Raw genomic sequence first — 15,857 nt, 5'->3', positions numbered from 1 at the left:
CTGAGACTGTTTTCGCTGGGGGGCCCGAGGAGCCCGTCCAGCCCCAAGACTCGTCAGCTGGAGGTTCAGGAGAACCTAGCCAGAATCCTCGCCAGCTGCAGCCTCATCATCCTCGCCAGCTGCAGCCTCATCATCCTCGCCAGCTGCAGCCTCATCATCCTCGCCAGCTGCAGCCTCCGAGTCTTCATCCTCGCCAGCTGCAGCCTCCGAGTCTTCATCTTCGCCCGGTCCAGCTTCGGCCTCACCCACGCCGTCGCCCGGTCCAGCTTCGGCCTCACCCACGCCGTCGCCCGGTCCAGCCTCAGCTTCCGTCTCACCTGGTGCTGCGGAGGCCACGCAGCCTTCAGGTCCCGCCTGCCGCCTCAACATCGTTGGTCATCTGCCAGGCCGCATGTTGGGCATCTTCACCACCGTGACCGGCCTCCGGACTTGCTTTGTTGCCGCCGCTGTCGTGCGCATGGTCGGCCCCCAGAACTGTTTCCACGCCACTGCCTACTGCGTGGCTGGCCTCCGAACCTGCCCCACTGCCGCTGCCTTTCACACGGTTGGCCCCTGGAACTGAACTGTTTTGGCCTCCGGCGCTGTCGGCCTCCGGGTTGGCCCCCTGAACTTGTCCGTCTGGGCCTTTTTGGACTCTGTGGCCCAAGATCTCTCACACCTGCCAGGTTTCTGCAATGCACCGGTCAAGGCCATGTTCCTCTCCTCCCCTCAGAAAAGAAGGACTTTGCTGTGGTGGTAAAATTTAATCACAATTGTGAAGCTGACTTTGGAAATCACAGCATCTGCTATCCTGTTGTGTCATCCTGTGCTAAGACCATTGTCCTGCCTGTGAAACATATGAAGTCCTATAGTCAATTCAGAATGGTTCTGCTGGAGGCTTTTCATCTTGGCCAGGAATTTAACAATGTGTAAAGCATAGCATTGTCTATCAATAGTTTTGAGGTGTAACTCAAAATGCTGCTCCTTCCATTTAATGTTCAGGAAGCACATTTCAAAGTTGGAGATTGACAGCCAGAGTTCTTTAATGAGTGGCATGAAGCACACAAAAACATACAGGTTTACTGTTGAAAAATGTGCCAGAGACAAAAAAAAAAAAATAGTTTGTAATGTGATGTTTGAGTGTTCACATAAAAATTTCCTGGCAGGTTCGTTTTACATGTATATCACATCAAATAAAGGCCTGAGCTATTCATGAACCTTCTCTGGGTTGAAAATTCAAAATAAAAATGTTGCCGCCTAGGAATGGTGAGTTAGTACAAAGTTAAGTACATCCAAATAAATGTCTCGGCCATGTGACTGAGAGGGCCTTGTTACATTGACAGTGTCTCTTAGTCTTGCCATGTCCTCCTCAGATAGAGGACATTCAACAGATGGAAGAATTACTCCAGGATTGCTCCCATCCAGCTCACCAATAGAGTTGACATCCAAGTACGCATCCTCGATTTCCTGTGATGATTTAAAAAAAAAAAAAAAGATATTTCAAATGACAATTCAAAAACAGTGTTGGGAAATTCAAGACAAACAGTCAGCTCCATAAATATTGGAACATGGGAATTCTACTTTTGGCTCTATATGCCACGCAATGGATTTGAAATGAAACTAACACGATTGGCTATAACTGCAGAGGTATTTGAACTGTTTTCATATGTGCCTTCCACTTAAGGGACCAAAAGTAATGGAACAATTGGCTTCTCTGATGTTCCATGGCCAGGGATGTGATATTCTTGTTTTTAGTGAAGCAACTCCTGACAAAAACAGCAGGATAAATTTTGAAGTGTTTTGGGCAATATATCTGCTCATATTCAGCCAAATGCTTCGAAACTCATGAGGCAGCACTTGATGGTCCAGATGGACAATCACTTAAAGCATTCTGCAGAAAAAAAACAAATAGTTAAAAGAAGTGGAATGTTATGCAGTGGCCACGTCAATCACTTGACCTGAATCTGACGGAGCAGTGTTTCATTGCTGAAGACAAAATTGAAGGGCAAATGCCTCAATAATAGCTGGAAGTGAAGACAGTTGCAGTAGAGGCCTGACAGAGCATCAGCAGGTATGAAGCCCAACATCTGCTGAAGTCTCTGCGATCCAGTTTCAGTTATGATTAATGTTCTGTCTCATTACTTTTGGTAACTTAACAAGTGGGGTGTACACATGCAGACTGTTGTAACTCCTACAATTTTTAACTGATTTGGATGCAAATACCCTCAACTTAAAGCTGATAGTCTGCAGTGACAGCACACCGTGTTTTTTTCAACATCTCCAAGTGCACTTTTTGAAACTTGATTAAAGAGGGATTGTATAATTTAGATTTGTTTTAGTACCTCCACTGTGTCTGGAGTATCAACTGGATTCTGGTGGAGTCCCAGTGTCCACAGTTGTTGTTGGGACAGATTCCTCTCTGTCCTTAGAGGGTGGTTATCCCAACCCTGTCTAAAGACATCCAGATCCCTCTGCAGACGTGGAAGAAATGTATGTTGGGCACAAAACATGTGGACACCATCAGTTGGATCCAGAAGGCCTTCATCCTCGAGGTTGTGAAGGGTTTCATAGTGCATGCTTGAAACAGCCATCCACACATCTCGCCACAAGCGCTCTATTCTGTTCAACATCAAAATATGGCAACGGTTTCAGAATTTTACCCAGAAATTCACTGAATTGAAAAATATATTAGAACATTTTTCTTATTTCCATGGGACATTTATACAAATACTACACATACCTTTGGTTGTGAACACTCTTGCCTGACAGAAAGCTTCCTCTTCCACAGCCCCGGATGGTGAACATGCATCTTGCTATTCCAACATTTTCCACCCCTTGATCCCCTCGAACTCTGAAACAAAATTAAACATCGACAGTACAATTTGTTTTAAATCTAAAAAAAAAAAATCATGTCACTCTTAAAATTTATTGCAGCCTTTGTGTTTTTAATATAATTTTACTTTAGACTGGTTATTAGAAGTTTATTGTTTTGGTCATTCAACAGTGTGCAGCTCTGTATAAGCACACCTTTCAAGAACTCTAAATGTTTGAACCATTTAAACAAGTGTATGGGGATTTATAAACAACTGATCATATAGGCTACAGTTTACATATTGCATGTCAAAATAATTACACTGATAATCAAGGGGGGGGGGGGGTCATATTTACACATTTGCACAATCATTGTGAAAATTAATTTTGTGTAGATTTTACCTCAATGGAAAGCCATACTTTTGTACAGCCTCCAAGAAGAAAGCAAGTGCAGTTGATGCTCTGTTGTTGGCAGCAGCACCCAGGTACATGATCTAGAGATGTAAATATCATTAAGTGGAAACTTGGTCGAGTCAAGTTACTATAATTAAAGATAGAAACATGTTTATCAGGTATTGTAGCTTGGTACATTTATTTTATATTTATAAGTACAAGAAAAAAAGCAGGCTACATAATTCCCAAGGTAGCAAGCTGCCATGAGATGTAGCAGTACTTGTAATCAACTATTCACCCAAATGCAAAGGGTAAAAAAAAAATCCTTTTAGCAACTTGAAGAATTAGTTTACCAAGCATTTATAGTCACCAAATACTGACAAACATAAACAGATGAGGAACATTTTGTTCTACAGAAGGATCTCTATATTACAGTATATGGTAAGTTTTATGGTAGACCAAAACACAAGTATTTCACTTTTCAATTAACATCTCATTCAGCTCAAATTTGAAAGTGAAAAAACACCTTTCTTGAGTACCCATCTATCCCTCCGAATATCACCAGGCCAAATCTGTAAAAAGAACAACAAAAAACAACAACTAGGGCATTAACAGGTATAAAACATAATTCAGTATTTAGCAGTATTGTCAGACTTCATCCTACCTTATTAGTTTATGGTTTGTGTCTATATGCATCAAGTAAAGAGGACCTTGCACTGAATATGTCCTTCAGACCACAAATCCCAGCCTTGTCATTCTTGAGAAAATACCAGCAGAGTTCACATGGTGCATCGACGAGTACACTCTCTTCCACTGTACATGGTGGCCCATGGCTTGAAGTATCCCTTTCATCATCCTGTATCCAACATGAGGTGTTCTTGTCTTTATAGATCTTACTAAATTGTCCAGCTCTTCATCACTTGTTGTACTGTAGCACTGCTTTATGGAAATGCCATATTCATGCAAACGACGTTTCACTGTCCTCACAGATATTCCAAGATGTTTTGCAATTTGGGTGATTGATAAGAACATTTCTGTCAGTATCTGGAGCTGTACAGGCGATACATTGTAATTTGGACGTCCCAGCTTTCCTTCTGACACTGACATCTGAGAGGGGGTTTATTCATTGACGTCCTCCATACTGAGCACAGTTGACAGCGCTATCAGAGCATTTATAATACTTTGAGGGATCTCAACCTGATCGGACAAAGATCTTAAAAGGACCATCTCATGGGCGATAACAAACTGCAAATAGTCCACATCGAGGGGTTGTCTGTGCATGACCTGGGAAACTTTATGCAGTAGTCGCTGAAGCTTCTCTCTTTTTAGCTGCTCCTAAATTAAATACAAAGAATTTTACGTTACTTCACTAACTTTGTTGTTCTCCAAGCTTACAGATCAACTAGGACGTAAGTTTCAGCCGAAAATGATAGCGAGGCGTTTCTGTTGAGCTAGCATTTCAGCAAAAAACCGTTATAAAATAAAACAGAATAGCCGAAAAATTAACCGTAACAATAGCCACGTCTTAAATTCATAGTATTCACAGACTGCAGTGTAATTGTTCCAAACTTAAACACTCACCTGATTGTTCGCGCTAGCAGTGTTGTTGGAAGACGACGCCATCGTTCACTGAGGGACAAGTTAACAGGCAGCCCCCACCCCATACAATGCGCGCTACTTTGAGAGCATGGGAAATGACCACTTCTCACGTAGTGGCTGGGAAAACGTCTCATAATTGATCAGTTACAGCGTAATTTGTACACATTACTGCTTGAAAGAGCTTTAGTAACTGAGTTTTAGCAGTTATGCATGACATGTTTTCTAAACATTATCAAATAATACAGTGCGGGAGGTGTTTGATAAATTATGTTCATTCCCAGGTTTCCTGAAGACAACATGAAAAATGGACCATCTTGAGCCTGCAGCGGTCTGCTGTCACTCATGATTCCCCGCCCCTTTCTGTGTAGCCACGCCCACCAGGCCAAAACAGGGCCAAAAGTCTGTAACTGAAAAATAGAGATCTGAAAGTGAAAAAAAAAAAATTGAAGCTGAGAGAAAAATCCGAACCTGAAGAATTTTTTTTTGTACATTAATTTAAAAGATCTGAATCTGAAAAAATGTAATCTGAGACTGAATAGATTTTTTAAAAATAATAATAATGAAAAAAAGATTACTGAAAATTTTTAAATAAAGTTTACTCAGAGAAATTATAGATAAAAGAACCATTGGGTTCTTTGATTTTATTTTAAATCCAACTCTTTCTTTTTCAAAGTTCACTCTAAAAATGTGACTTTTGCTTTCAGTTTACATATTTTCGATTTCAAATTTTTCTTTCAACTACACAAACATTATGGCCCTGATTTAACTCCATATCATGTCAGTGTGTTCAGTTTTACCTCTCCCCTGTCTCGTTAGCCTAATTGCTCCCAGCTGTGTCTCCCTCCTGTGGCCCATTCCCTGATTACTCCCCGTGTATTTAAGCCCTGTGTTTTCCTGTGCTCTCTGTCGCGTCGTCTGTTTAATTCCATGTCAGTCTGCATTATTCTATGTTACCCGGTACTCATTCTGCGTCTCTCTGCCATCTCTCTTTGTGCATTTTGCTCCTCCTCCCGTGAGTGTCTGGTTTAAGTTTTGTTCTTTAGTTTTCCCAGTTTAGGTTTGTTTACTCCCCGCTCTGCTCTTCCTGTTTTGTCACCTTCTCACCGCTGTAAATAAACACTCACTCGCACCCCAGCCAGTACCTGCATTTTGGATCCTTTTTTCAATACACCACACGACTGCCCCCAGCCGTGACATGGTGGGACTAATTTTAGAGGTCGAATGTGAGAAAACACGTCAAATACATAAGGTACAGAGGTGTGTTTTTTTTTTTTTGTTGTTTTTGTTGTTTTTTTTAAATTAATGGAGCTTTCACAATGCTACACTTAAGCAGCTTCAGTGGTGGAAATTACAAAAGACTGTCAAGGTAGTGTGAGAGTATAAACATAAAGCAGGGAATGCGATTGGGATAACGAAACAAATATGTCATGGGTAAACTGCTGATGCAGGGACTGTGGGCTAAGGGAGAAGAATAGATTTTGAAGGAAGAGCATTTTAAAGCCTCATCAGAGAAAGCTGGTTGTTGACTGGACTTCCTGAAACAAACCGGAGTACGCAGGTGGATGGAAAAGAGAGACACAACTGACACATGGCCCAGCTGTTGTAGCTTGAAGGCACAGGAGAACAGCATGAGCTGATGACCCTTCTGTGTCAACTGCACACTGCCTACCTCTACCTGTGCATGAGGTTGGCAGCTGAACTACCGTTCACATGCATGTCGTATCCACACAGAGTGGGGAAAAAAATGCCCCTCACCAAATGTTCTGTTTAACTTGTTAATTTACATAATTATAGCCCACAGTGGGTTTGTAGTACGTCTGTATAATCCACATGTAACTTTCACTGAACTTTTAACGATTTCTGAAATCAGATTTATTATTAAAGGAGTAATTTAAGCTACACTTTTACATTTTCATATCATAAATACATAATTATATTATCAATGTTGCTGGTTTCAAGACAATATGAAGATTAAGAGTTCCTTTTTCTTCTTGCTGAGAACAGCATACATTTAGATAAGGTAAGAAGATGACAAAACACAAAATACAAGGTAGTCAACACAAATTTATGTGTAGGAAAGCAAATGCTACAATCTTGCAAGTAATAGAGAGCTGGAGTCTATCTCAGATGACACCAATCTACGATCACAAAGTCTGTGCAGACCTAGGAAATATGAAGTATTATTACATGTGGTTCTCATCTGCTTTACACTAGCTGAGTATAATGTTTTACAATAGCAAACAGAGTTTAAGGTCATTTAATCAGTGCACCTATGTATGCATGCACGAGAATGAGCATCTTTGCAAATAGTTTAATTGCCAAGTACTTTGTGACATATAAATAATGGAGTAACAGTCTTTTTGGTGAATCTTTTGCCTCATAGGTGGACTCTATGATCTTGGACTCCACAACAATCCTTGTTCCACTACCCACCCTTGCCAGCTGCAGTCCTCCCCCAAAATTAAATGTAGTCTCTCAGGCCATTGAAGACTCCAAAGAAACATAACTTGTCACCCAGAAGGGAAAGAAGAAATATGAAGGGATGAGGATAGCTGGTTAGTGGCAGATCGTAGCTCAGGGCTAAGTTCAAAATACATGTGTTGATGGCATTAACACTACCTAGTGTGTTAAAATGTAATGCCTTGGCCATGACCAACAATGTAAACAAAGATGTAACCTACTTATAAGTGCTTCTCCCAACTAGCAGTGGAACTTATGATTGGCTTCCAATGTTGCAGTGTTTCTGACTAATCATTGTATAATATAATTATATAGTCTATAGACTATGAGGGAGACACAAATGTCAACACAGACTTCTTTGGTACTTTTTGAAATGCAGTTGCCATATGATAGCATTGTTGACCTATTTCGATATATTCAGTTACTCGTCCTGATCATCATTGTTGTGATGATATATGCTAGCAGATAGGCTAGCAGCAGCACATTGGCAAGTTTTATCTGACAGGATATTTCAGTTATTTAAGGTACTGTGTAGTCGTTAGCATAATTCGCAATGTGCTGAGTAATGCTCAAGAATAACTATTTTGAGATAAGGAAGTATACAGTAAAAGCCCACAAAACTCTATACTAAGAGGTAGGTTTCACTGCACAGGGACCTTTTATCAGTCCCTATGTGGTTTGGCTTACTACTTGGTTAGGTTTTGGAAAATATCACTATTAGTGTTAAATACGTTGTCGACCCTTGGGTTTTCATTGTTAACGTGGATGTCTGCCAATCAGTATACCGACCTAGTTCTACTATTAAAGAAACTGGCAACAATTTTGATTACTTTGTGTTACAAATGACTGCGTGGCTATCTATTTATAGTTTTTTTTTCTTCTTTGTGCACTTTTTTTCCTTTTCAGAAGTAGAAGCTGATTTAAAAAGAGTTGTTGTTGTTGGTCACATTAACACATCCTCCTTAGGGTACCCTTAAGGGCAGGGTCAGCGCTATATTGTGGTGTATACAAGGATGATGTTTTCATGCTATTTTGCATCATGACCTTGTGTCAGTGCAGCCTTGAGTAATCTTGACAGCTCTGCCAAAGGCTGTTGCATATCAGTGCACTGTTTGTTGGGGGGAAACCTTACATCAAAGTCCAGGCCAGTTTATTTCTTTTGTCTGTGTTTTTTTTTTTTTTCCGACATTAACATTGTTTAATGAAAAAAACAAAAATAAGATTTTTTTTTATACATGCATACTAATCTAAAACATGGGCATATGTGTGCATTCTTACAAGATTCTATTAAATGCTTAAAGGTTGTTTGATATGAATAATACATGACAAAGATTCCCCCTCAGGATGTTATGGAAATTTTAATCAAGGAAATGTATGAGGAGCATGAAAAACATTTGTGTTCCCCTTTGTCTCTATGTGTGGATTATAAAGTTATCATGATTGGGAACGAGGCTATAGATTACCAACAAAGTAAACACAGTGACAGTGATATCTCACCTCTCTGGTGTGATTAAGCAGTCCCCTTTTGGTAGAGATTGCAAACTGCGTACATAATTGTGATTCAAAGAATTATGCATATTTTATGGCCTGTTGACAAAATTGAGGCTTGGAGGCCGGAATGGCATAAAGGCCTGTTTCTGCAGGGTACCCACGTCTACTCACAAGTACGGAGGGGATAGAGTCATTGGTTAGTCTGTCACAGTGATTAATCAACTGCCGCTGATTAAACCAAAGAACTATTTGTGTATGTTAGTGGTTTCTTTAAAGCAACAGTGTATATATTTATTTATTTATTGATGGTGCAATCTGAAATCCAGTTGCACAATAATTTTGGTGTTACAGACTGGCTTTGGTCCAGTCCCATCCCCAAAAGATGTTCCCATTGTGCTGAATTTTTGCAATACTTGTATACACTACTGTGCAGAACTGTGTAAAAATCTCGAGTCACCGCTTATTTCTTTATATTTTGCTTCCCGGGAGCCAGCCTTTCTTCTAATCTCTTATCCACTCTAATAAGTGGTATTGAATAGTAGCTCTCCAGGCTATCTAAAGGTCTAATATCTCATAGTTTGTGTTTCCTTAAAAAAAAGTTATAGGATAAGAGTAAATAAAATCTGTTTACAGCAGATGAACAGTAGCTGTAAAGTTACAGTAAAGTTATGTTGTTAAGTCAATAGTAAATAGTAAAAACAATATGCAAAAAACCCTCTGGCAATCGGTTTTGTAGAGTGATGAATAGATTAATCTAAACTTAAATTTTTAAGTTTAGGTTTTCAAGTCATCCTCAATAGGTCAGTACAGAGGTACACTAGTGAGTGCCTACAACCATCTGTAAATCATGGTGGAGGCTCTGTCATGGCTTGGGCGATCAATGTTTGAGTAGTGTTGGGGAGCTTGTCAAAATTGATGGAATTATGAATGCAAAAATGTACTATTACAGATTTTCATCCAGCAAGGAGTACCATGTGGAAAGCATCTTACTGGCAATGGCCTCATTTTGTTTTTGGTATGACAGTTTCCCAAACATACTGACGATGAAGTAAAAGCATACACTGTAAAAAAAAATCTGTCAAATTTACGGTAAAATACCGGCAGCTGTGGTTGCCAGGAATATACCGTGTAAAAAATGTGGAATCTGTAAAAGACAATACGGTATACTGGTTTTGTAACCCTAATTTTTAAGGTAGACAACGTATTATTTTACCAAAATCATGATAGAAAAAACCAAATATATTTGTCAATTATACAGCAATTTAATGTAAAAAATGCAACTTTCCATAGCTTTTTACGGATATTTGCAGTAAAAAAAAAGTTATAGTATAATAATATTTACAGTAATTTGTTGTTAATTTAACAGTAATAGGATAGACCCTATTATTGTAAATAACTGTAAAAATAACAGAAATATGTTAAACCTTATTAAAACCTTTGACAGTAAAAAACACAGTGAAATTGTATAACAAATTACAGCATTTTATTTTGACCAGATACATTTTACGGTAAATTCCTGGCAACCACAGCTGCCGGTATTTTACCGCTAAAAATACAGTACAATATGAGGAACATAAATGGTTTACCATACATTTTACATTTGCAACCGCTAAATATAGAAAAATCTAAAGATGCTCATATACAACCAAGGTAGAGAATATTACTGATAAACAATGAGAAAATTTGACATACCATTTGAAAACAGACTAAACATATCATTTTCTCTATTCCTACAAAACAGCATAGATCTTGAGAATACAGCATGTGTCCATATATATGGCTGGTAATCCATGGAGGAATGAATAAACATGAAACAAAATATTACCTGCCCCTGACCTATCAACAGTAATGAGTCACTGGGTCCTGCCTTGGTGAAGGAAAGGACTCGGTGGAGTTTCTAATGCGCATGGTGTCGAAGATACAAGCTCTGCAGGAGTACTTCAATGTCCATCAGGAGTTCACTTTGGACTGGCAGGATCCCCTCTGCAGCAAAAAAAATGGACAAAGCTTGATCAGTGCTTGAGCAAAATGCACAGAAATGAAGAAAACGTGCTGCCAAAAACAGATCTAATGATAAATGATTTCTTAAGTGTAAAATATACAGCTCTTAAAGGATAGTTATTGTCAAAATGCAACCTGGGCTGTTTTTTTTTTTTTACTGTAAACGAGACAAGCCTATATCTAAAAGCATAATTACGACAAACAAGCCGTTTTTGAGATTGACCGTGATTTTGTTTTGTGGTCAATAGCCAGTGAATGGGAATACTAGGGGGCCGGGGCATAAATTTGAGCACATCAAAATCGATACAGTAAAAAAAAAAAAAAAACAGCCCAGGTTGCGTTTTGGCAATAGTTATACTTTAAATCTACTTATGTAAAAGTGATACATAGACAACGCAGCCCTAATCACAATCATAATTTGTTGGAAAACGTATTTAAGTTTCGTATTGATTTATCATAGAACTTGAAGTTAATGGCTGAATGCATGGTGATGAGACCTATCATTCAATCTACATTTTATAGCGTGTGAAACTGCTCACCTGGACATGAACCTGAGCTCGGCTGATTAAGATTAGTGTCTCCTGTCCATCTTTCTTTGGCAAAACTTGAATAATACCACTGCTTACCTCTCATTGAATCTTTGGGTGCAGACTTAATTGAAGAGCCTCGTATAAACAGGCAGGGTGTGATGTTTAGGGAAACCAAAGAATACAGCCGCCATCATTTCTGCCAGAAGACTCATGGGGTGCAACGAAGCTTTCATTGTGGACTGGCTAGATACCTTCTGCATTCAGAAAGAAAACAAGAAGGGCATACACCATAAACAATAATAACTGACAAAAATAATGAGACAAGAAATTAAAGTAACAAAATAAGTGCAAATCAAGTTTCCCTGTGTTGCAGTGTAGCTGAATGTTTTTCAACAATTAGATTTACGGTAAAACACATACCAAATATTTCCAGCCAAGGTTTGTTTCAATCTTCAGCATGTTTTTCCTGCCATTGTCTTGAAACTGTTTCATCTGTCCCTCTCATTTGATGCTGTTTACAAAAACAAAACAGCAATATTGTAAAGGGAAAAAGGAAAATTAATTTAATGGAAAAAAAAAAAAGATTATGACCTGAAATCTCACCATTTCCTGAGAGTCACAGGTCCTTTGAGTATCCTTATGGTTTCTGCTCAAATTCAGTGTCTGAAAAGGGCAGGAACAAAACTTTTTAATCATAATAAAGACAAAATAAGATTTAGAGACAGACGACAAAGAAATGTGTAAAATATCTTCTTGAATCTGTTTACTTTACTAACCTTGAAAGAGACTCTTGGGTCTTAGCTGTGCCACCACCCTTAAACCTTAAAACAGATGGAGACGATATGCTGGCCTGGCTTGAAATTTCCATATTTGGTGCTGTAAAACAATATCACAAACAATAGATTAATTGTACTTTTTGGACCTTGGCCAAAGCATAATAGAAAAAACAGAAAGCCCTTCATGGCTATTGTGCAATGAAATCATAATACTTACTGGTTTGTTTCTCAGATGTCTCCACTCCTAATGATTGTAGTGCCTCCAGTACAATTTCAAGGATTGAGGCAGACAGGTCCGGCAGCACCTTAGTAATGGAACTCCTTATGCTGTCCCCCATTTCCAAGATGTCTGATAAAAGAATGTGAATAAAGGTCAATTTACACCAAGTGGTACCTTTGGTCTTAAAATATGAAGCTGATCTTGCTTGATACTACACTTTTATACAGTGTTTCATAAGTACCAAACTAACAGCTCCATTATTGTGACAGCACACTGTGTTTCAATGGAACCATTTGGTACCCATACTTCATGTAAGATGTTAATGGATAGAAATCAATTAAGTCAATGGGTTTTGACCAAAAAAATCATTTTATTTAAAACAGCTTACTACCACTTATGTCACACAGAACATCAGCAGGAGGCTCAGTAGAGGGCTCTTCTGATTTCTGCCACAGATCAGACTCTAGCAGACATCTCAAAGTCTCTCTTAAAGGCACATAATAGGCAAACCTATCTTTTCTGTTTTCATCTCTCCCTAAAAATATTTTCTTTGGTTCCACATAGTTGAAGGCTTTTTTAAAGATCTGAGCTCTGGAGTGCACTGTCCTCAATGGCCCGGTATGACATGCAGAAAAAAGATCATAGCTTTTGACAGACTCGCAGACTTTGTTGATGTCCTCCTCTGATAATGATGTGTCATCTTTTAACAGTGATGCAAGTTTACCCAAACTGTATGTCTGTCCCAACTCATGCATGTTCTGCATTTCCTCCACAATGTTCTGTATGGTTGAAGCAGGCAGTAGAAACTGACCCTGCAATTTTAAGTAGAATAGTGAAACGTTTCTCAGAAAAAGATCACAGAATTCAGGGGGCATTTCCATGTTATCTGTGTAATAGACTGTGCAGCAGGCTCGGAAATCAAGGGTACAAAGTCATCTGATGTGGTTGGAACAGATGATGATTGACATGCAGACTCTCTATATAAATCACCAATGCTGCTGTCTGAAAACTCTGTGTTTACGTGACATGTGAGCAGTAAAAGATGATTTAACTCTAAAGGTATTTGTGCATCCTCTTACTGGACAAGTGACCACGTGTCCTTCCACAATATGGCTCTTCAGATGAGCTATTAACTCTTTAGAGTTCTGACACTGACGTTCACACATCGCCATTGCACATGTAAACGAAGAAACCACCACCACACCAGTGACATGGGTGGGGGCAGAGTGTCTTCGGTAAAAATGAGCCTTAAACGCGCCATACCTGGTGTATGTCTGCTTGCAGCCTGCTTCAATACACCGAAAGAAACAACGTGGCTCATTCCGATGCAGTTTACAATGAAGCACGTAGCCCCTTGATGACTGAACTACCTTACCACAGAAATTACACGTTAACATAACTCCATGTACTTTGGTAATTCCTCCCTAGCGAATTAAGCACGCCATATACAGAAACTAATCCAGAGCAATGCTTCCCTCGCAACAGTAATGCTAACTCAACTCATAAATGCTAACTAAATTCACAACCTCACTCATAAAAAACGAACTGCTAAAATTATCTATAAACGCTGGGCTGGTGGATTTTTATAACAGAGATAACTTGAAGTCGCATGTACTCACCTCACCTCGAACTAATTGTAAGCTGCCAGGATGTCTACAAATTCCGAAGATGCTGTGGTCCAAGCAGCAATAAATGGCGCTAATATACGAGTTCAAAACTGTGTCCGTTAGCGAAGCCAACTTGAGTCTCCTGCATGAAAAAAAGAGCGGTTGGCACACAGCGCGCCGCGCTATTGGTCATTTTCAGGTGACGTCATCCCGCAATGTAACGTCGCTCTTTGTTTCTTTAGGAGGTTCGAATTTGATCAGAAGTCACGTCTGCAGACCGCTGCAGCCACGTCTTGCCTTGCTTCCCCTTTTTTTTGGTGAAATGGTTCGCTCATACTGCACAATGTTGCTACCAGATTTTTTTTCTCTGCAATTCGAACGTAAAACGTCTGTACACAGTTTACCAGCAGTTTAGCTACCAATCAACAGCGATCACACAAATTCAAAATTTAAGGCCGACCCACTTAAGGTGGTCTGATAATATGGCGTGAAACACAACAACATAAAGTTGTTTTAAAATAATAATTAAAAAAGATTATTGAAATCAATTTTATTCACAACCATAAACTTTATTTTTAACATCTTCTTTTGCTGTTGATTTTTTTATCAGAAGGTTAACAATGATATACTGCAGGCCTAACTTTTAATCTGTATATCAGTATCTGAATTTTAAAATAAAAAAATACTATCAGTTTTATTGTCTTTCACTGCTGATATTTGCTTTTTTTTAATGGTATGTACTGGTTGTATAATTACGGTGGACCCTATTTTTTAACATCTTGTTTCTGTAAAAATGAATGTTTTTGTTTGCTTAAAAATCTACAGCTTTATACTGTGAATTCCAATGTGCACAACCCCAAAAGATGTAGTTTTACTCAAATAATACCGTAAAATCTAAGTTTTTCAGACATTTTCAACATTACAATATGTAATTGTAAAATGTATGCATATTTATTTGTTTTCACAGAAAATATTTATAATTTCAACATTTTATTACAGTAAAAAACAAAGTTTTATCCAGTCTCACAATTAACGGTTATTCAATCTATTTAATACAGTAAAAAGAAGTTTTTGGTTTTACGCTCCATTACCGTTGGAATTTGACGGTGTTTTGCTGTATATTTTACTGACTTTTTTTACAGTGTACCCAGATAGAAAAACACACAAAGGTACAACTATTAATTGTGGATTAGCCTCCCCAGAGCCCAGACCTCAGCATTATTGAAGCTGTGCTGCATCATGTTGTAAGAGAATGGAACACAAGGCAGCCAACTTTCCAAGACAAGCTTTGAATGTCCATCAAGTTGCATGGAGAAGTATTGCTGAAGGCTACTTAAAGAAATGGCAAGAAAGCTTGCCTAAGATAGTTCAGGCTGTGTTAATGGATAAAATTGGTAAATGCAGATCGAGCTGTGATTGGTTTTGGCTTATATATTGTTTTTTCCATGGGCGCTTGCACATGTTTCAAAGAAATCAGTACACCTATCTCCAATTTTCCATGTAAAGTATAAAGAAATAAAGAGCAGCACAACACACAATACTGTAACTAAACTATCTCATTACCAAGCGGCATCGCTTAACCACCTACAGTAACAAGTCATTTTCAATCAGCTGAAACTAACTAGCTAATAATAGCTTGATGCATCTGCAAATAACAGTAACAAGCATGACTGAGGACGACACTGACCAGGGATAAGTGGATGATGGAGATAGATGTCTACCTCAGTGATTTAGGAGCATATGGGCCTGCACTTTCCTGTCAGACTTTGGGAGGTTCTTCTTTATGTCTTATTGGAAGTAGAACAGATCTTGTACTGCTTCATAAAAGAAATAAACTATGACAGAGAGCTGTACATCAGTGCTTTCATTTATGTGCAGTTGCAGATATTTCCAGAAATGCAATCACCGTTACAAATTGTAAAATGAGATGAGCCCTTCTGTCAAAGTTGGTTGCCATTCAGTCCTTATACTCTTTTTGTATAGTGAGCCC

The 15,857-nt window shown here is 38.8% G+C and overlaps 1 protein-coding gene and 1 long non-coding RNA gene across 5 annotated transcripts; both read right to left on the bottom strand.

The window, feature by feature from the left end:
• Positions 1-989: 989 nt before the first annotated feature.
• Positions 990-5,559, bottom strand: LOC120731526. Of its 2 annotated transcripts, XM_040028607.1 has the most exons (8): positions 4,765-5,559; positions 4,081-4,518; positions 3,848-4,028; positions 3,710-3,755; positions 3,193-3,284; positions 2,720-2,830; positions 2,322-2,598; positions 990-1,446 (listed from the first exon to the last, which is right to left on the bottom strand). In XM_040028607.1, the coding sequence occupies exons 3-8, from the start codon at positions 3,877-3,879 to the stop codon at positions 1,237-1,239; spliced, it is 768 nt and encodes a 255-aa protein (XP_039884541.1). In that variant the 5' UTR covers positions 3,880-4,028; positions 4,081-4,518; positions 4,765-5,559; the 3' UTR covers positions 990-1,236. The 2 variants fall into 2 exon arrangements, with proteins under 2 accessions (XP_039884541.1, XP_039884623.1); XM_040028689.1 differs by lacking the exon at positions 4,081-4,518.
• Positions 5,560-10,194: 4,635 nt separating this feature from the next.
• LOC120731653 lies at positions 10,195-14,846 on the bottom strand. 3 transcript variants are annotated; one of them, XR_005695410.1, is made up of 7 exons: positions 13,885-14,846; positions 12,258-12,389; positions 12,041-12,140; positions 11,868-11,927; positions 11,685-11,775; positions 11,361-11,518; positions 10,195-10,716 (listed from the first exon to the last, which is right to left on the bottom strand). It is a non-coding gene; the product is annotated as an uncharacterized LOC120731653 (long non-coding RNA). The 3 variants fall into 3 exon arrangements; XR_005695407.1 differs by having other exon boundaries at positions 13,880-14,845; XR_005695402.1 differs by having other exon boundaries at positions 12,258-14,844.
• Between the last annotated feature and the right edge of the window lie 1,011 nt (positions 14,847-15,857).

The sequence above is a fragment of the Simochromis diagramma genome, unplaced genomic scaffold (assembly GCF_900408965.1).
Source record: "Simochromis diagramma unplaced genomic scaffold, fSimDia1.1 OVJJ01000227.1, whole genome shotgun sequence".
Classification (NCBI taxonomy): domain Eukaryota; kingdom Metazoa; phylum Chordata; class Actinopteri; order Cichliformes; family Cichlidae; genus Simochromis; species Simochromis diagramma.
Note: the sequence above shows the minus strand (reverse complement) of the source record. Positions and strands in the feature narration are given on the sequence as shown.